The 20,641-nt window shown below is 39.5% G+C and overlaps 1 protein-coding gene across 1 annotated transcript; it reads right to left on the reverse strand.

The window, feature by feature from the left end:
* Positions 1 to 11: 11 nt before the first annotated feature.
* On the reverse strand, positions 12 to 5,932 carry LOC116692161 (acidic mammalian chitinase). Its single transcript, XM_032520246.1, has 12 exons — positions 5,885 to 5,932; positions 5,741 to 5,746; positions 5,278 to 5,309; positions 5,162 to 5,188; positions 4,879 to 5,077; positions 4,735 to 4,791; positions 2,630 to 2,795; positions 2,414 to 2,518; positions 1,557 to 1,739; positions 944 to 1,057; positions 701 to 833; positions 12 to 459 (listed from the first exon to the last, which is right to left on the reverse strand). Exons 3-12 carry the CDS (start codon positions 5,300 to 5,302, stop codon positions 230 to 232), a joined length of 1,239 nt encoding a protein of 412 aa, XP_032376137.1. The 5' UTR covers positions 5,303 to 5,309; positions 5,741 to 5,746; positions 5,885 to 5,932; the 3' UTR covers positions 12 to 229.
* Between the last annotated feature and the right edge of the window lie 14,709 nt (positions 5,933 to 20,641).

Consider the following 20,641-nt stretch of genomic DNA (forward strand, 5'->3'; position numbering starts at 1 on the left):
TATTTATTAATAAGAAAATATTTTTTACTAGTTTACTCTCAGACTTGTGCTAACTATGAGTTATTCAACCAAACAACACATAACATAACAAGAGCTTGACAATAGCCTAAAGCAAGCATAGAAGACAAAGCTTTGAAGAATTAAAAAAAAAAAAAACACTCACACCAGCTTTTGCAGTACACCTTTTGTGTTAAGTTTATGCTACCCATCATGGATTATGCATGCTCATTTAGGGCCAGTTACAGCATTTGCAGTTATCTTGGTATATTAAACCAGAGGGGCAGTTTTGGAGATATGTAAAGTCACTGAAACAATTATAAAAGGAGTTTGGGTTATATGGGTTGGTGTAAAGCCTGTTGGTCTTTCCTTTACAGAAAGTTGGATCAAATTTCCCAGCAGAGGTTGTAGTGGTGGTGGTGGCGGCGGCGCTGGTACTTGTAGTGGTCATGACTGGAACTCCTAGATTTAGAGAGATGTTTGTGGAAGAAATTAATCACACATTGTAATAAACTGTTCATGATTATTGCATTGTATTTCTAAGCTTAACAACTGATATTTTACACTAAAAAAAACACTTTTGCTCTCCATTTGATGATCCAGTTCTTACAGAGCTTTATAATATAAGATGATCTCTGATCTCATTAAACCGTTACAGCCATATTACCAATTAGGGTATATACTTCATAATCTTTGGGCTTGCCTGAAACCAGAAGACTATGCAGATGGCTGATGAGGGGGTATTTGCCCTGATCACAGAACTTTCCATTAAAATCATCCAGGTCCAGAGACCAGACATGGACTCCTCCAAAGTTGTTTTCCTTTATGTAGTTGGTCTGAGAGAATACAAAATAAAAAGAACACCTGAGGTCCTAGCACATCAACTGGATTTGTTTTCAACTACTCCTTTTCTGTAAAGAATTACGATGACTTAACTTATAGCTACCTTTGCATTAATGCTATTGTTATCAAATCCAACCCACTGGTTTCCTGTGGTGCCATATGGAACTTTCTGTTCTTCAATCCAATATACTGTATTTCCTTTAAGATTAAGACAAACCTGAAAGAAGGTCAGATGTCAAATTTTTATTCAACATATAAGCAGAATCAGAAATTGGGCACATGTGACTACGCCTCCCAATCTGCCTGCCTGGCATGTTCTGCTCCTTAGTTTTCAGGTACTGGCAGTGGACGGGTAGGTGGAACTGGGAGGGTTGTCTGTACCTGGCCAACTGGACTGACCCTCCTACTGCATCTATCCAACATTTTATTTGTTGTTTGGTTTGCTGCCCCATACAACACACATCACACCATACCACGCACACATGGCAAACACGACTGATTTCTTATACGCTTACACACCCCACCATGACTCTTTTGTTGAGTTAAGTTGTGTTATTAATCTGTTTAGTTAAATTAACTACCTTTTGACTAAACTATCTGTGAGACCTCCCTTTTGCTGCTGGTCTTGAGCCAGACATTAGCACACACACCATACACATTAAAATCTGTATGTATGATTACATGATTGATTTAAACAAATTAGTTTCCAATTTCACCTCATAATAGGACCATGATCCTTCCTCCAGCGTGTAACTGCCTGCATAGCCAGCTCCACTGATTGGTGCTCCAACCTTACTGGATGTAGTCGACAGGGTAAATGTTCGTCCATATGCAGCAAATCCCAAAATTAGTTTTTCAGCAGGAACCCCCTGGTCTCGCCAGTATTGCATTGCATAGTCCTGGAATGTGGGAGGAATTATAGCTTATGGTAAATGGGAGCAACAATTCCTACAGTATGCATGTACCTAGCTACAAACCCATTTTTTTCCTGTGTTTATCAACCATTTATCACAACAACCCCATTATTAGATCTAAATAATTACCAAAATGATATCCAGTACTGTAAGAGAAAAGTCTCAAGTCTCTTGATTGTGTGACTTTGTCTGTTGTACCTTTTTGTTAACACGCCTTTGGAGCTTCCTCAATAACTTGACAAGAAAGCGTTCTGTTATTATTTATACACTTTTTAGACTAACACAGTCCCTAACTGATCTAAAAATGTTTGTTCTTTCTATTGTCACCATCAGTTATTCTCTCGCAGACTGGCACAAAGTTCACAAAGGGGTTTTGGTATGCCATTGATTAAATACTCACCGATAAAAACAAGTGGGAAATTTATACGTTGCAAAAAATTCAGTTTAAATTAAACTTGGTTTCTGAAATTGATGTATTGTAGGACACTACATACATGCAATTTAAAGTACACTTAACTAAAACTAACTTAAATCTGATATTTAGCTTTTGTTAAAAGTGTTCACCCCATATTCATTATTGAGGGTTGACTAAAATATTCTTTTTGGTAAATGTACCTAAGAGATTAAGAAATGAAGGCATTATGAAATGGTGTACTCACAGTATTTAAGTATGTTTGACTTTCAGTGTCTTGGGAGCTTTGGTATAAGGGACTGTGATGTCCTGTGACCCCGTCCCAGGTGCCATGAAGGTCATCTTGGAGTTCCTATACAACATAGCAACATGGGTCAGTCAGACCTGATTAAAGAATCAATATAACATTATACATCATATACTCTGTTTCTGAGAATGACTCAGGATAAATGATGTATCAGACCTTGCACAACAGTGTGAATCCCTGTTTATCCTGTTGAGGACTCCCTCGTTGTGCAGGAAATTCCCAGTCCAGGTGTAACCCATCAAAACCTTCGTTTCTCAGTAGTGTGATAAAGGACTGAATAAATGTGTTCCTGTTGGATGCTGTTGATACCATTGTGGTGAATCTGAAAATTTAAACAAATGTGTGTTGAGGACTGTGTATGTGTATAAATGTGTGTGTACAGTGTATGTATGTATCTATATATATATATATATATATATGTGTATATATGTGTGTGTATATATATGTATATATGTATATATATATATATATATTATATATATATATATACTATATATATATATATATATTATATATTATGGCATGCCGTTTAGGAAATAATATATATATATGAAGTTTATCCATCTGAATATATGGAATGAAAGTCTGAATATATGAATGGAAGTCTGAATATATGGAATGAAGTCTGAATATATGGAATGAAGTCTGAATATATGGAATGAAGTCTGAATTATATTGGAATGAAAGTCTGAATATTTGAATGAACGTCTGAATATATGGAATGAAAGTCTGAATATATGGATATGAAACGTCTGAATATATGGAATGGAAGTCTGAATATATGGAATGAAGTCTGAATATATGGAATGAAAGTCTGAATATATTGAATGAAATCGTCTGAATATATGGAATGAAAGTCTGAATATATGGAATGAAGTCTGAATATATTGAATGAAAGTCTGAATATATTGAATGAACGTCTGAATATATGGAATGAAAGTCTGAATATATGGAATGAACGTCTGAATATATGGAATGGAAGTCTGAATATATGGAATGAAGTCTGAATATATGGAATGAAAGTCTGAATATATGGAATGAAGTCTGAATATATGGAATGAAAGTCTGAATATATGGAATGAAAGTCTGAATATATTGAATGAAGTCTGAATATATGGAATGAAAGTTGGAATACATTGACAGAAATGTCACCAAAGGGATACCTTTCTGAATTCACTGGATTTACAAAATGGCATCGGCTGAAATAGTCCAATACTTTGTTGAACTGCAGGGTTTTTTTGCAACAACTGGTCATACTCCAAACGACACAAACAGTTTGGAAATTAGATAGCGTCACCTTGAGGATCATATTTCCATTATTGCGACATTCTTAGTGCTTATAAGCAATCCTGTTCAACAAAACGTTGCCGAAAGAACATTATGCATCATTCTTGAAGGAATTTATGAGTCTCTTTGGGAGATGTCGGCAGAAGTAACACTTCAACTGGAAGCTAATGGTGTGGGCACTGGATACGGTTACCAGTATTTTGGCCCGTACATGCATTTGCCAGAGTGTTAATAATCTCTTCATTGCTCAAAATAGCTGACACTAGATTCCTAGCCGATTCACTCATAGCGTCCACATTTGTTACATCCTGATTAATCAGCCACAACACAAGATGGCGCCAGCGCCGTAATGACGTCAGCTTTCATTCCATATATTCAGACTTTCATTCCATATATTCAGACTTTCATTCCATATATTCAGACTTCCATTCCATATATTCAGACTTTCATCCCATATATTCAGACTTCATTCCATATATTCAGACTTTCATTCCATATATTCAGACTTCATTCAATATATTCAGACTTCATTCCATATATTCAGACTTTCATTCCATATATTCAGACTTTCATTCCATATATTCAGACTTTCATTCCATATATTCAGACTTCATTCAATATATTCAGACTTTCATTCCATATATTCAGACTTTCATTCCATATATTCAGACTTTCATTCCATATATTCAGACGTTCATTCCATATATTCAGACTTCATTCCATATATTCAGACTTTCATTCCATATATTCAGACTTCCATTCAATATATTCAGACTTTCATTCCATATATTCAGATGGATAAACTTCATATATATATATATTATTTCCTAAACGGCATGCCATATATATATATATATATATATATATATATATATATATATATATATCATATACATACAACACACACACACACACACACACACACACTGTATAATATCAACACATTTCCATTATATTGTATTTTCATATCTCACTTTTGGGTGCCAAAAGTCCAACCACCAACTGCCAGAAGGGTTTTGAGATCCGCATTTCTAGTGAGAATATATGTTAAACAATGATTATTTAATACTTCAAAAAGAAAGATAATTGGTTGAATATTTAAAGTGTAAAGCACTGACCTATCTTTTAGTCCATTAAAGGGTTTGTAAATGTGTGTGTCTATGCTGGGTACCAGCTCATTGGCATCATTAATGACAGAAAAGGCGTAGATCAGATGGGTACACAGGTTTGAATCAATATCTGAAACCGTAAACATGCCGTTCCCTGTTCTATATTGAGACCATTCGGTGTAGTAACACACCAGTTTGAAAGAAGAGGCTGCAAGATTTAAGAGAGTTAGTGACAAAAATCCTTGTTTAACAACACAACTTATTACTTTTTTAATGCAAAACATAAACTCACCCAAACTGGTCATAATCAAACAGAGACCTTCAGTCAAGTGACAGACAGACACAGTCAGATCAGCTTAAAACAGAGTTTTTGAAACATCAATATGATCAATTTAAAAAGCAAACTACCTGCTGTTAGAATTAGCTTGCTCATGTTTGTGCTGTGGGAAAAAGCAACAATATCAGACACAAATAATGTAACTTTTATGAACATTGTGCTATTTACAATTGCAAATAAACAAAACAAAAAACTATATTTTCACTTGCGTTATGTGATAAAAATAATTTGATGAGGCTTTCCCCTGTGTCATGAATGGGATGTCAGGTCACTAAAGCCTGAGAATAAATGTACTGGTTGTCAGTTTGCTATGTCACTTAAGAATGCTGTGGTGTAGAAAGGGTTATGACCAAACAATGACAAAAAGCCTCTGGAATTCTAGAGCATAACAAATACATTTCTTTTTATTGCCACATCCAGTCTAAGATCAATACATTTATTAAACAGAAATTGACCACAATGTAGAAACAATGGAAGAGAGTCCTTTCATCACAAATCAAGAGTGTCAGGATTGAAAACAACAACTGGACTAACCTCAGACTTGGTATTGTAACCACAGATAAGGATGAGACAGAAAAAGAAGAGTTTAACAAACTTATAATTCAATTACTATTTTAATAACGATAATAAAAAAATGATGAAAACTGGTATAATATTCGATACAAGTTTGATACTTACAAGTATATCAAAGATGGAGGCAACTACTTTGTCTCTGCTGTGTTTGAGGATGCGTGGCCACCCAGCCTTAATATAGGCAGCTAAAGGGGGTGGAGCAGATTTAGGTACGGGGACAATACATGCAAGGCTGTCTCCGATGCCGGTTTGTTGTTTTTCTTTTATAATGGATCAATTTAGAGGATATTTTGAACTTTTTTTTCCAATTAGTATCTGATCTTAAATATAACTTCAATTTCTGTTTATAGATAGCTAGCTATAAACTTTATAACATTGAAAAAATGACAGGTTAATAAACTAATTTGTGTCAGTCATTTTATTAAAAGACGTCAAGATGAGAATCATAGGTTGACTTTTTTGTATTAGCACAATTCGTATAAGAGATTTTGTTGTTCATAAGGTCTTCTTGCCTGGCTTCTAAAAATACTTTGATACTTGATGTGTCTTTCCTATGTGCCATAAATGTCGTGGAATGTCAGGTCACTAAAGCCTGACAATAAATATACGTGTCAGTTTGCTGCATGCAAAGAAAGAATGGACGCATTGTAATTGCGCACCAAAAGCATTTCAAGTTGCAAATTATGGTTTGCTGAATGACAGCTTTGCTATCATGCAAGTACTGGATGTAACCAGCATTCCATAACCATCCGTGTCACAGTTATAACACATAACTTTTTTGTTGATAACTTGTGGAGTTCTAAGGAAGTGTTGCCTCAGACACACATAAACACACAGTGGTGAGGAGGTGTTTACTTCCAGGATTGTTTAGGTCCTGCCTCATGTCCCTCTTTTTAAGCCTGATACTTCAGCTTTCTTTCTGTTGGTGTTCTAAACTCCGGTCATTTGATGAGGACTATTCAATTCAATTCAATTTTATTTATAGTATCAAATCACAACAAGAGTTATCTCAAGACACTTTACAGATAGAGCAGGTCTAGACCACACTCCAGAATCCACAAGGACCCAACAGTTCCAGTAGTTTCCTCCAGAGCCAGCAACAGTGCGACAGTGGCGAGGAAAAACTCCCTTTTAGGCAAAAACCTCGGTCAGACCCAGGCTCTTGGGAGGCGGTGTCTGACGACCGGTTGGGATATGGTAAACTGCTCCTCAGATCTCTGCAGGGTAAATCCAGACAGCTAGCTAGACTATCTGTCCAATCTGAGTTTTCTGTTGCACGACTAAAACAACTTTTGAACGGACACATGTTCCAACTAAAACAAGTCCCTTCCCGAGGCTATTTTGCAGAAGCACCGTCATTGTGTCTGGGGCTTAGGACCGCCTGAGACGATTGTGACTGGTTTAAAGAAATGCCAATGAACCACAGCAAGTTTCTCTTCCATCCCGGAATGCTGTGTGGACTAGCCAGACTCTCTTCCGCACCGCAGTGGAGGAAGGTCTGGCAATGCGAGACTTAAGGGCCGTACACACAGAGAATGATAACTGTAACGATAACTATAGATATATAGTTTAAAAAATTGTAATTCAAGTGGATGGCGGAGTCCACACCACAACTAACGACGACAGTGGAGAACGATATCGTTGTGATCACTTTCAGAGCGATTTGATGAATGATAGAAACACTGAGAGCCAATCAAGAGAATCAATCTGGATTTACAACATGGCCCGGCGGAGAGGGACACTGGGAGAGATTTGTTTCACACAGGTGGTTAATGGCGTGGCTTTTCCTCTCGGTGGAGCTACGGTCCTTTAGCTCTGTGTATTTTTTAATTTTTTTAAACTTAAAGTATTTTGAAAGTATTTCTCATGTCACAGAAAGCACTGAGAGTGATTCTTGTGTTTTAGATGTGACTATCATACTCGGCTCGGCACAGGTCTGACCCCGCCCACCCAGCCTCATCCCTGGCTCTCTGGAGCGCTGTGCGCCTGCTGTTTCCTTAACAAGGCAGTGGTGTCAGCAATCATAAAATGTACCCAAATTCACAGTAGTAACGTAGGATATTACTCCAGACTTTCCTGTAATTGTACGTTTCAACGTCTGCTGTGATGTATTATTATTGACGTTGCTGTTTCAGAACGTTATCGTTAAGCGGTGTGGATGCTTATGTTTTAGTTATGGTTATAGTTATAGTTCTTGGTGCGGACGGCCCTTAAGACTGCAGTGGCTAAAAGAAAGAGCTGACATACACACCAGCACACAGAGAAAATGTGTGGCAAAGTACCTGTGTAGCATAGCCTGTAGCCCTAGCATGTGCGGACAAAACATGCAGGACAGCACACATAGACAGCATAAAAGAGGACAAACGGGTAGCAGCAAAGCCAGTAAAGCAGGTAGAGGAAAAACACATACAGTAGCTCTACACAAAACAGTGGAGGCTAGGCACGTGTAGATGCAAAGCCTGTGCAGGCAAAGCAACAGCGTTCCTATTCAGGAGCCAGTGTAACCAACGCAGTAAAGCAGTCAACTCAGACTCAGCAGGGAAGCCTTTTCCACATGTGCAGCTACGGTAGAAGGCAACAGTGCTGCTCAGACAGCTCACAGTGCAGGAGGAGACAGTATAGACAGTCTCTCCAGGATTTTGCAATGTTGTGATCGCAACAATTCACGCAAATTCAACCAATCACTGTGACTTTGGTGCAACTCGCAGTTTTGACCAAGAACCAGAGTTTCCTGCGGTTATCGTTGTGTTCAACCAATCACAGCAGTCCCACATGCCAGACTTTCAGCAGTATGTGACTCTGAGGAAGCAACTCTCTGAGAGCCACTGACCAAGCAGGAGTGAGAACCTCTTAATACATCCATGGTGAGAACGGGTTGAACGTAACACACGTACGTCGCCAAATTCATTTCCTTGTCTCTGATATGAAAACGAGATGTGTGTAACTCGAACATCTCACATTTACCAACAAAAGGTACATGGAATGACCAGCCAATCTGTATACATTTTAACATCAATGTACGCTGTGACGGATTTTTCACTCTTAAGTTGCTAAAGCGGCTGCTGTTGCAATCGTGTCGGCTCTCTGCAGCGGGCGGGGGCGACTGACTCTCAAATGCATAAACACACATACACACACACACACGGTGGATGCAGGAAAATCCGGAGATGAGACGTACACTCTGACCTAAATTGAGGACAGCTACACTCGTTATTGTGAGTGCAATGATAAGTTAAAGTCCAATGAGTGTTGTGGTTTGGGGTTTTTGTTTGGGTGTATGTTTCCCTTTCTTTGGCCTCCTTGTGTTTTTGTCTGTTTTTTCCATGGTCCTGTGTTCCTGGCCTTGTCTTGTTCCCCTGTGTCTGTTTGTTCTACTTTCTGCTTTATTTTGACAGTCAGCTTCCTGTCTTGTCTTGTCTTGTCTAGCTTCACTTTGTTTGTCTGATTGTCCTGCCCCGCCCTAATGTGATTCACCTGATGTCTCACCTGTTCCCCATTACCTCGTTACCTTGTGTATTTAACCTCTGTGTTCCGTTTGTCTAGTGCTTGATTATTTTGTGCTGTTGCCGTCCACGTGGAGTTCCTTCTGCCTGTAAGTTTCCCTGGTCTGCGTTTCTTTTGCCTGCGTTCCTGCCTTACTTGTGAATCTTTCCTGGTCATCCCTCGTGAGTGTTCTTTGTGGAGTTTTCCCCTTTGTTATCGCCTTCCCCCGTGCCTGTTTTGGTTTTTGGAAATTTTGGATTTTTGCCTTTTTTTTCCCCTCCGTTGTATTTCCAATAAACACCTTGCTGAAGCTTCCTCCTGCCTGCTGTCCATTGCATTTGGGTCCTCACCTCACCCCCCGCCGTAACAATGAGGTCTTTATCAAACCGTAAGAATGTGTGTAGCCCAGGATAGAAAATTAACTAACAATGTAAAGATCAACAAGCCACTGACAAACATGTAAACATTTGATTCATTCAATAAATTATTTTTTATGTTATACCAACATTTGCATTATCCTGAGCCTTTCTGATAAGGTTACTAGGAAAACTCAGCTGAGAGTAATTTTATTCTCCCCAAAACAAGTTTCCTTTTTATTTTTAAAGAAGTATACCCCAAAGAAATTTGTTTTGTCGCAATTTTCACGGTTTCTATCAACTTTTTTTTTTGTGAACAACTTTTTTATTTTCTTCCAACTACATCGTCGGCTTATCACCATCAAAAACAAACTAAATACAACAATCACATACATAAAAGAAAAGAAATATATATATATATATATATATACACATATATGCATACACATATATACATATATATATATATATACACACATACATTAACATACATACACACACATACATACACATATAACAAATAAATCAAACACAATAGCGACCCCCCCCCCCCAATCCCTCATACCCTGGATCTCTACCCAATTTTACTGGCCATAAACAGACCACAAAACCAACCATGTAAATACAGATATTGAGTTACAGCAAATTCTTAACTTTATCAACCACTGAGTGCCACGCTGAGATAGTATCGGGCCCGGCACTGTGCATTCTTGCCACTGACAGCTCCATCTCAACTACGTCTATGTAAGTGTTAATCCATTGAGGCTTAGTAATTGCATGTGGAGGCTTCCAGCGTAGAGCTAGCATTTTCTTGGCCGCGGTGATGCCTGTTAAGAGCATACGCTATTTCCAACATGTCATCTTTAGTGAGGAAGTGTCATTCAAAAGCAGGACAACAGTAGAACACGGTACAATATCATCCACAACAATAGATAAAGTGGCACATACCTCCCCCCAAAAAAGCTTCACATCCTTACATTCCCAGTACATATGCATGTATGAACCTATACAGCCATCTGAACAGAGGGTACAAATTGGAGAAGTTGAGCGTTTCATAAGAAAGCTTTTCCTGGGAGTGAGGTAGGTCCTATAGATATAGTTGAAATGAATCTGTTGGTGATTTGGATTCTTAGAAGCAAGGCCAATCGAGGACCAAATGGTATCCCAGTCCAGTGAGACATTTTCATTGTAACGTTGTAGGTCATTGGCCCACACACGTGAAATAGGGAGAGTTTTGTAAGAGGCATCCCGAACAAAAGAATAACGGTTTCTATCAACTTCATTGCAACAAAAATAATAAAAGACATCAATTTTTTTTTTTTTTAAGATCCTTCAAAATCAGGCATTTTGGGCTGCAACAATCTCAAAAAAAGGAAGCAAAACCTTGGAGGGAGTGTATAGAGAGTATGGCCGAATGTGTAATGGAAGAGAAGCAACCCATAGATGATAAAGAGTGAGAGTGTGTCAAGAGGACAAAGTCCCTGTCCTTATAGTATGCAATTAATGTGGTCGGATTATTATTAGCCAAAGGGGAGCAGGTTGTATCTCACTTAGCACAAAGTAACCAATTATCATTTACACTTAGAGTTACAGGTTTGTAAGAAGGGTTAAATGTGTGCATCAGGGTTACACTTGTGCATCAGAAATGTATACTTACATGTACACAGCAATAGATTTAGAAAGATGTTCTTTTAGAAAGCTTTTTTTTTTTTTTTACTTTTCCCATCACCCATTTCCTAGTAATGATTTAACCAGCAATGCATTTATCCGGCTAATTACTACTTTCTGTGCAGCCTTCATGATTGGTGCAGAAAACTCCATATTTGTAAGAAACTATTCTATTAAAACGTGAACATTCCCTACTGTTATTATTCTGGGACGTTTGCATTTATTTTTCTGCTCCTTGATGTAAAGTTTAGCTCATTTGTCGCTATCAGATGAGGGATTCCTGACACAAAAGAGTCTGGAGAAGGGAAATAGCCTGAAGAAGGTTCAAACTCCTGAAACACTCGTAGGGCATAAGTGCTAAATTGGGATACATAGTGAAATGTAATGCTATATTATGGTGATATCGCTTCATCATCTTACCCTTATATAAAAGTGAGTTCAAATATTGCTCAGGTTAGTCTGTATTTTGCTAAAATACAAAAGAATTATCGGTTAGAGAAAATAATTGTTAGTTTCGTTTTATGTAAAGGCAAGTTTTTCCCTTTGCCATTTTTTGGGAATAAAAAAAACTGCAATTCCAAAATGGGAATAGTCACCAGTTGCTGGATGCATTTTCAAGAGTTTAAAAATGCCAAAACCTCAAATCTCTAATCTAGCCAAAAACAAAAACCCACAAAAACAGCAAACTCTGCGCGGGGATAGGGCATTTTATTCGTAAAAACCAAAAGAATTAAAGCCCCCTCCCCATAACGTTTGTTTTCTAGGGGAGTTAAAAATCACATTTTAATGCCTCGAGCCCTGAGCGGTCAAAAAACCTTACTGTTTGATGAAAAAAGTAGAATTTTCAACTAGTTTCGGTAGTACATAGAGACGGGGAAAAGTGTTTTTAAGTGTGCTAAACAAAGGTGGCAGTATGATAGTCATGGTTGTTTTGATTTTAAACACCCTTTTATGTTTGGAAATTTGAGCAGAAAGGGTATTTTAACTTTTTTTGAGAGGAATGCAAAGAGTATAGCATTTTTTCTCATTTTCCCCAAATTAGCCCCCCAAGCAAATGTAAGTATTCATGCACTTTTTCACAACTTTTGAGCCGGGGTCAATGAAGGGTTAGTGTGTATTTATGTGATAGTTGTGTATTTATGTTATAGATGTCCTATTTGTAGATGTAAAAAGAATTAAGAGGAAGAAAAAATGTAAAAAAACTAATTTTAAGAAAAAAATAAAAAAATAAAACATAAAAAAGAAATTCCCCCCTTATCTCAGATTTTTTTCAAACAGTTTTAAAAACAACAGGAAGTTTTTTTTTAAAGCCTGCGTTTGCCAACACCAAGATACGGTCCCTGAGAAGAGCTTTTGTGTGTGGGGGGGAACTTGTGGTTTTTTTTCCCGCCGAAAAACGGTCACCCGCACACCCCGCGTGAGAAGTGCGATGGCTTGGCTGCGGTCAGAGCCCAACAGTTTTGGGGTGGTTTTTTAACGGTGGTGCCGAAAAAATGGGGTGAAAAGGATCCATTAAAGTTATTGACATTTATGAGCAAATAAAACTTTTAAGTTTCTGGAATCGAGAATGGTTGGACAAAAAAAATAAGATTGTTTTAAACTCTTTTAACTTTTTTTTATTTGTGAATTTTCCCCCCTCTCTAGCTTTTGGGAACAAAATTTTTCTTTTAAAAAAAAAAAAATAAAAGACAGTGTAATCAAAAAAATAAAATCAAAATCAGCCCCCCGGCTTTGGAGTCAAAATCGCAACAATTGGAAAAATCAACCAATCGGCATGAAAAACAAATAGTGGCAAGAGGGGCTGTATAAGACTTACTTCTTGAAAATTTGAATGTATTTGTGAGAGTCCCAAAAGAAGAGTTTTATACGGCCCTCATAATTATAATTATAAAAAAATGTACGCTGAAAAGTTTTCCCCCCTTTTAAAGATCTAAAGTGCTGCTGTTTATCTGTAACCTCTGAGGGGAGGCCGTCATTTTCCCCGGAAAGAGCGTGCACAACACAAACCACCCGTGGTTTGGGGAAAAAAAAGGAGATGAGGTGTCGCAAGCCCTTGAAGTAATAAATTATATTTTAAATCCCCCCAAACATGTGCAGCACCCTGAGGTTTTTTTGGTGGGGTTTATGGGAAAATCGCCCGGGATAGTTTTTTTTTCCCCTGAAAAATTTCCTTTTTATTGGTAATAATTATACAAAAGTAAAGACATTGTACTTTTATTGAAAATTTTTTTAAAAAAGCTCCACAAAATCAGGATTGTGGCCCCAACAATCCAAGATAGGGCGAAATTGAAGAGACTGATTGTTAAGCCCTTTATAAAAGTACCCCCGGGGTTTGCGCCCCGCCGGTGGGTGGGCAGGTCCCGGGGGGTAGGAGCAACCCTTTAGTGACTGTTAGCCGGGAAACCCTTGAAGGTTTTTGACAGGCCAGTTTTTTTGATAATGTATTTTTTGCGCTTTTTGCCAAAAAAAACCATTTTTGACATAGATTGACTAGTAAAAAGAGCTTTTCCCTTCCAGTCAGTCCCCCCAAAGAAAATGGGCCCCAATATTGTTGGGAAAAATTGATTTATTTTAATAATTTAACTTTTTAATTTTTATTCATTTGATTTTTTTAACGAACATTCGTTATAAAAATTTATGCAATAAAAATCCGTGTCTATTGGAAAATTCACACAATGGCTAAATGTAAACAAAAAGAAAAAACTCATGACTTTGATAGCAAAAACCAAAAATTAAGAAGGTATGCCAGGTAAAATGTGGCAAAAAAAAAAAAAACTACACACCAAACGGTTTAGAACATCACAATTAGCAGACAGCAACAGTAAAGCATTTGGAAACAGTAAAATTGTTGTAATGTTTAGTATAAATAGAAAAATAAAAGCCCCTTGGGGGGCAATGCCACTAAACCCTTTTGCACAAAGAAAAATGATGAAAGGCATTTGCTACTATGGCCCACCATTTTTTAAAAAGAAAAAATTACCGGGGGTGAAATTATACAGTAAAACTTTTTATTGAAATGTGTGTTTTATCCGGCAAATTACTACTTTCTGTGCAGCCTCATTTGGTGCAGAAAACTCCATATTTGTAAGAACTATTCTCATTAAAACGTGAACATTCCCTACTGTTATGTTCTGGGACGTTTGATTTATTTTTTCTGCTCCTGGATGTAAAGTTTAGCTCATGTGCGCCTCATCAGATGAGGATGGTCCTGACTTAAATAAGGTCTGGATGAATGGGATAAGTAGCCTGCGAAGGTTGTACAAACGCCTGATACACAGATCGTGTAGGGCTATAAGTGCTAAAATTGGATACATCGTGAAATGTACTGCTAGTGATGGTGATATCGGCTTATCATCGTACCTTATATAAAAGTGAGTTCAAATATGCTCAGGTTAGTCTGTCTTTTGCTAAAATACAAAAGGAATTAGCGGTTAGAGAAAATAATTGTTAGTTTCGGTTGTATGTAAAGGCAAGTTATTCCATTGCCATGTTTTGGAATAACAAACTGCAACATTCCAAAATAGGTTGAATAGTTCACAGTTGTTGGATGCATTTCAAGGGGAAAAAACCTAAAATGCTAATACACCGCCAAATCTAAAGATAGCCAAAAACACAACCCCCCCCCCCCCCCCCCCCAAAACAGACACTAGTCTGCGCAGGTGACTAGGCAGTTTCATTCAGATAGTAGAACCAAAGTAACTTAAAGCACCTCACCATAACTGATTGTTATTCTAGGTGGAGTTTGAAAATCACAATTTTTAATGACCTCAGAGACCTGAGCAGGTCAGAAACAATTACGTGCTTGATAGACATATAAGTAGAATTTCCAACTAGATTCTGTATTGTACATAGAGACAGGGAAGTGATTTAAGTGCTGCTAAACAAAGTGTTGCATGTATGACTAAGTACTATGGTTGTTTTGATTTTAAACCACCACCTTTCTATTGTTTGGATAATTGAGCAGAAAGGTGTAGTTTAACTTGTTTGAGAGGAATGCAATAGAGCTATATGCATGTTTTCTCAGGTTCTCCTAATTATGCCACTCAAGCAAATGTCAAGTAGTTCACTGCACTGTCTCACAACAATTAGAGCCTGGTCAATGAAGGGTTAGTGTGTATTGTTATGTGATAGTTGTGCTCACTGTATGTATACTAGATGTCCTATTTGTAGAATGTAAGAAGAATTTAAGAGGAAGAAAAAAGTAGTAAAAACTAATTTAATGAAAATAACATAATAAAATAATAACATAATAAAAAGAAATCGCTCCATTATCTCAGATTTTTTTTCTAACAGCTTTTCAAAATCAACAGTGACAGATTTTATTTTATAGTCCTGCTGATTGCCAACACACAAGCATACTGTCTACCTGAGAAGAGCGTGTGTGTGGTGGAACTTGTGGCTTTTTCTTTAGCCGCCGTAAACAGGTCAGCAGCCACACTGCCTGCGTGAGAAGTGCAGATCAGGCTTGGCTGCGTGTCAGAGTCTCATACACTGATTTGGGGTGTCGCCTTATTTGTAACGGCATGGTGCTCAGCAAAAATAGAGAGTGAAAAGGATCCATTAAAAGTTATATTGACCATTATGCCAGCAACATAAAACCTTTTACTAGTTTCTATGTCTACATCTGTAGAATCTGTTGCAGACATAAAAATAATGTATTGTTTTTAAACTCCTTTTAACTCTTCCTTTATTTGTGCAAGTTTCAACCCTCTCTAGCTTTCTGTGGATACAAAACCTTTTCTGTCTAAAATGAAAATAAAAGACAGTTGTAATCAAATAAATAAAACTCTATTAATCAGTCCCCCCAGGACTTTGGATGTCACAATCGCAACAATTCAGGCAAAATCAACCAATCGGCATGAAACACACATACGTGGCTATATGAGGGGCTGTATAAGACTTTAATCATTCTTGAAAATTGAATGTATGTATGTGAGAGTGCCAAAATGAATGATGTCTTATACGGCCCCTCATAATATAAATTATAAATCAATGTACGCTGTAACGATTTCCCCCTTTAAAGATGCTGAAAGCTGCTGCTGTTTTGATCCTGTCAACTCTCTGCAGCGGGCAGGCTGATCACTCTTCCCGCCGACTACGCAGTGCCACAAACACAAAAAACACACACGATGGAATGGGGAAAAAAAACGGAGATGAGGTTGACGCAATGACCCTTCGATATGTAATAAAATGATTATTGTTATAATCACCAACCCCATTTGCTGCAGCACCCTGAGCGTTTTTTTGGTATGGTTACTAGGAAAACTCAGCCCGGAGTAGTTTTATTCTCCCTGAAAAACTTTCCTTTTTAATGGTAAATAATTATACCTAAAGATAAAGACATTGCTACTTTTATTGCAATTTTTTTACAAAAGCTCCCACAAAATCAGGCATTGTAGGCCACAACAATCTCAAGAATAGGCTGCCGAAATCCTGAAGAGACTGCATTGTTAATGACCATTATCAAAGATAGCCCCGGGGTAGCTGTCCCGCACTGGTAGAGGTAGGCAGTGTGGCCAGGGGGCTAGAGAGCAACCCTTTTAGATGACCTGATTAGCTCAGAAACCTTGAAGTGTTTGACAGGCCAGTTCATTTGATAATGCTATTTTTTTAGTCCTGCTGTTTGCCAACACAATCTCATTCTTTGAACATAGATTGACTAGTAAATCAAGAGCTGTTCCTTCCAGCTCAGCTCCCCCCTAAGAAAATAGGCCAATACTTGTTTGGGAAACTTGTATTTATTATTAATAATTATTAACTTATTAATTTTGTTATATTCATTTGTATTTATTTACACGTAGACATTCTGTATATAAATATATGCAATATACAACATCCGTGTCACTATTTAGGACAAATCTCACACAATGGCTAAATGTAAATCAACAAGAACAAACTCATGACATTGATATGCAACAACCATATAATTAAGTAAGGTATGCCAGGTAAAATGATGGCAATAAAAAAAAAACATACACACCCAACTGGTTTAGATACATCTACAATTAGCAGACAGCAACAGTAAAGCAGTTGTATATGTACAGTACAAGTTGTTTGTATATGTTTATGTATAAATAGAATAATAAAAGTCTTGGGGGACAATGACACATTAAGCCTTTGTCACCAAAGGTACAAATTGATGTGAAAAAAAAGGGCATTATGACTACTCTGATGCCAACATTTCGTAATAAAGAATAATAAAATATTACCAGGAGATGGTGAAATTATAGAGTCACAACTCCTTATGATATGATGTGATTACAGCGGGAAAAGTTGGTCAAAGAACAAGGTTTCTGGGCTTTGATAAGAAGTAACTGGTTAAAATCACAGTGGTAAAAACTTGGTTGGGTCTGCAGGGTGGTGAAGAGCCCTACTAACCTGTCCATAGGCAAGGGTCCAGAAAAACTTAAAAGTTGTGGCAGCGCGAGTTGTCGCTGTAGTAGGTGGAGTGTAGGTGGGGTGGTAGGGGGGAGTTGTAGGTGGGGTAGGTGGAGTTGGGTAGTTGTGGTAGGGGAAAAGTTGTGTGGGGTAGGGGGAGTTGTAGGTGTGGTTATAGGGGGGCGTTTTAGTTGTGGTTGGGGGAGTTGTGAGGTGGTAGGGGGAGTGTGGTCTTAGGAGAGACGTGGGCGAACTGGTCGCCATCCTAGTCTTCGCCGTAAGTAAGAGTGTCCGCTATGGTAGAGTTGTGCTGTTTTAGTTGGGGGTAGTCGGGGAGATGTAGTTGTGTTAGGGGGAGTTGTGCTGTGGTAGGGGGAGATGGGTTGTGGTACGGAGAGTTTTAGTTGTGGTAGGGGGAGTTGTAGTTTTGGTAGGGGGTTGTAGTTGGTGGTAGGGGGATGTTGTAGGTGGGTAGGGGGAGGATGTCTGTTGGTGGGGGAGTTGTAGTTGTGGTTGGGGGAGTTGTGATGGTGGTAGGGGGAGTGTGGTTGTAGTGGTGGAGTGTAGTTGTGGTAGGGGGAGATGTGGGTGTGGTGATGGAGTGTGATGGTGGTTAGGTGGGAGTTGTGGTGTAGAGCAGTAGGTGGAGTTGGTAGTTAGTTGTTAATGATGTGATACAGCAGGAACAAGTTTGGTCAAAGACCAAGGTTTCGGGCATTTGATAAGAAAAGAATCTGTTTAAATCACATTGGTAAAAACTGTGGGTCTGCAGGGTGGTGAAGAGCCCAATAACCTTTCATAGGCAAGGTTTCCAGAACTTAAAGTGGGGCAGCGGCGAGTTGTAGCTGTAGGAGGTGGGTGTAGTTGTGGTAGGGGGAGTTGAGTTGAGGTAGTTGTGGTAGGTGGAGTAGTTTGTGGTAGTGTGGTAGGGGGAGTTGTTTGTTGTGGTAGGGGGAGTTGTAGTTGTGTGGTTGGGGGCGGGACAGTTGTGATGGTGGTAGTGGGGAGTTGTGGTTGTAGTAGGGGGATAGAATGGTAGTTGTGGTAGGGGGAGAGTCTGTAGTTGTGAGGTAGGAGGTTCTGGTAGTTGTAGGAGGGGGAGATGTGGTTGTGGTAGGTAGAGTTCCTGGTAGTTGTGGTAGGGGGAGATGTGGTTGGGGTACGGATGAGTTTAGTTGTGGTAGGGGGAGTTGTAGTTGTGGTAGGGGGTGTTGTAGTTGTGGTAGGGGGATAGTTGAGTTGTGGTAGGGGGAGATGTGTTGTGGTTGGGGAGTTGTAGTTGTGGTTGGGGGAGTTGTTTGAGGTGGTAGGGGGAGTTGGTGGTTGTAGGTAGGTGGGTTGTAGTTGTGGTCTGGGGAGTTGGGGAGTTGTGGGAGGGGGAGTGCAGTTGTGGTAGGGGGAGATTGTAGTTGTGGTGGAGGGAGTTGTAAGTTGTGGTAGGGGGAGTTGTGGTTGTAGTAGGTGGAGTTGTAGTTGTGTAGGGGGACGTTGTGGTGGTGGTAGGGGGAGTTGGTGGTTGGGGGAGTTGTGGTTGTGGTAGGGGGGGAGTGTGTTTGCGTAGGGGGAGTTGTTGTTGTGGTAGGGGGAGTATAGGGTGGTAGGGGGAAGATGGGGTGTGGTTGAGGGCGTTGTGATGGTGTAGGGGGGAGTTGTGTTGTCGTAGGGGGAGTTTGTAGTTGTAATGATGCGAATTACAGCAGAACAAGTTTGGACACAAGACAAGGTTTATGGGCATGTGATTAATAAAGAATCGGTAAAATCACAGGTAAAAACTGTGGGTCTGCCAGGGTTGGTGCAGAGCCCACTAACCTTTCTAGGCAAGGGTGTCCAGAAAACTTAAATTTGTGGCAGCCGCGAGGAGTTGTAGCGGTAGTAGGGGAGTTGTAGTTGGGTAGGGGGAGTTGTAGTTGTGGTAGGTTGGAGTTGTGGTAGTGTGGTAGGGGGAGTGTTGGTTGTGGCTAGGGGGGGTTGTAGTTGTGGTTAGGGGGAGGTTAGTTGTGGTTGGGGGAGTGTGATGGTGGTAGGGGGAGTTGTGGTTTGTAGTAGGTGGAGTTGTAGTTGCTGGGTAGGGGGGAGAGTGGTTGTGGTGGGGAGTTGTGTGATGGTGGGTATGGGGCCCCCAGTTGTGTTGTAGTAGGTGGAGTGTAGTTGTAAATGTGTGAATACAGCAGGAACCAAGTTTGGTCAAAGACCCAGGTTTCTGGGCATTGAACTATAAGAATCTGTTAAAATCACATTGGTAAAAACTTGTTGGGTCTGCAGGGTTGGTGAAGAGCCCACTAACCTTTCCTAGGCAAGGGTTTCCAGAACTTAAAGTTGTGGCAGCGCGAGTTGTAGCTGTAGTAGGTGGAGTTGTAGTTGTTGGTAGGGGGTAGGGGGATGTTGTAGTTGTGGTAGGTGGAGTTTGGTTAGTTTCGGTTTGGGGGAGTTTGTTGTTGTGGTAGGGGGGAGTTGTAGTTGTGGTGGGGGAGGTTTAGTTGCGTGGTTGGGGGGAGTTGTGATGGTGGGTAGGGCGGGCGTGTTGGTTTGTGGAGGTGAGTGTAGTTGTGGTAGGGGGGAGGATGTGGTTGTGGTTGAGGGAGTTGTGATGGTGGTAGGGGGAGTTGTGGTTGTAGTAGGTGGAGTTGTAGTTGTACTGATGTGAATACAGCAGGAACAAGTTTGGTCAAAGACCAAGGTTTCTGGGATGTGATAATAAAGAATCTGTTAAATCCACATTGGTAAAACTTGTTGGGTTTCTGCAGGGTTGGTGAAAAGCCCAAACTTGCTAGTTGCAGGGGTTTCCAGAACTTAAAGGTGTTTGGGCACCGCGAGTTAGTTGTAGCGGTGTAGGGGGGAGTGTAGTTGTGGTAGGGGGAAGTTGTAGTTTGGTAGGTGCGTTGTTGGTAGTTGTGGTAGGGGGAGTTGTTGTGCGGTAGGGGGAGTTTTAGTTGTGGTTGGGGAGTTGTGATGGTCTGGTAGGGGGAGTTGTGGTTTT

Source organism: Etheostoma spectabile, chromosome 7 (genome assembly GCF_008692095.1).
Source record: "Etheostoma spectabile isolate EspeVRDwgs_2016 chromosome 7, UIUC_Espe_1.0, whole genome shotgun sequence".
NCBI lineage: Eukaryota > Metazoa > Chordata > Actinopteri > Perciformes > Percidae > Etheostoma > Etheostoma spectabile.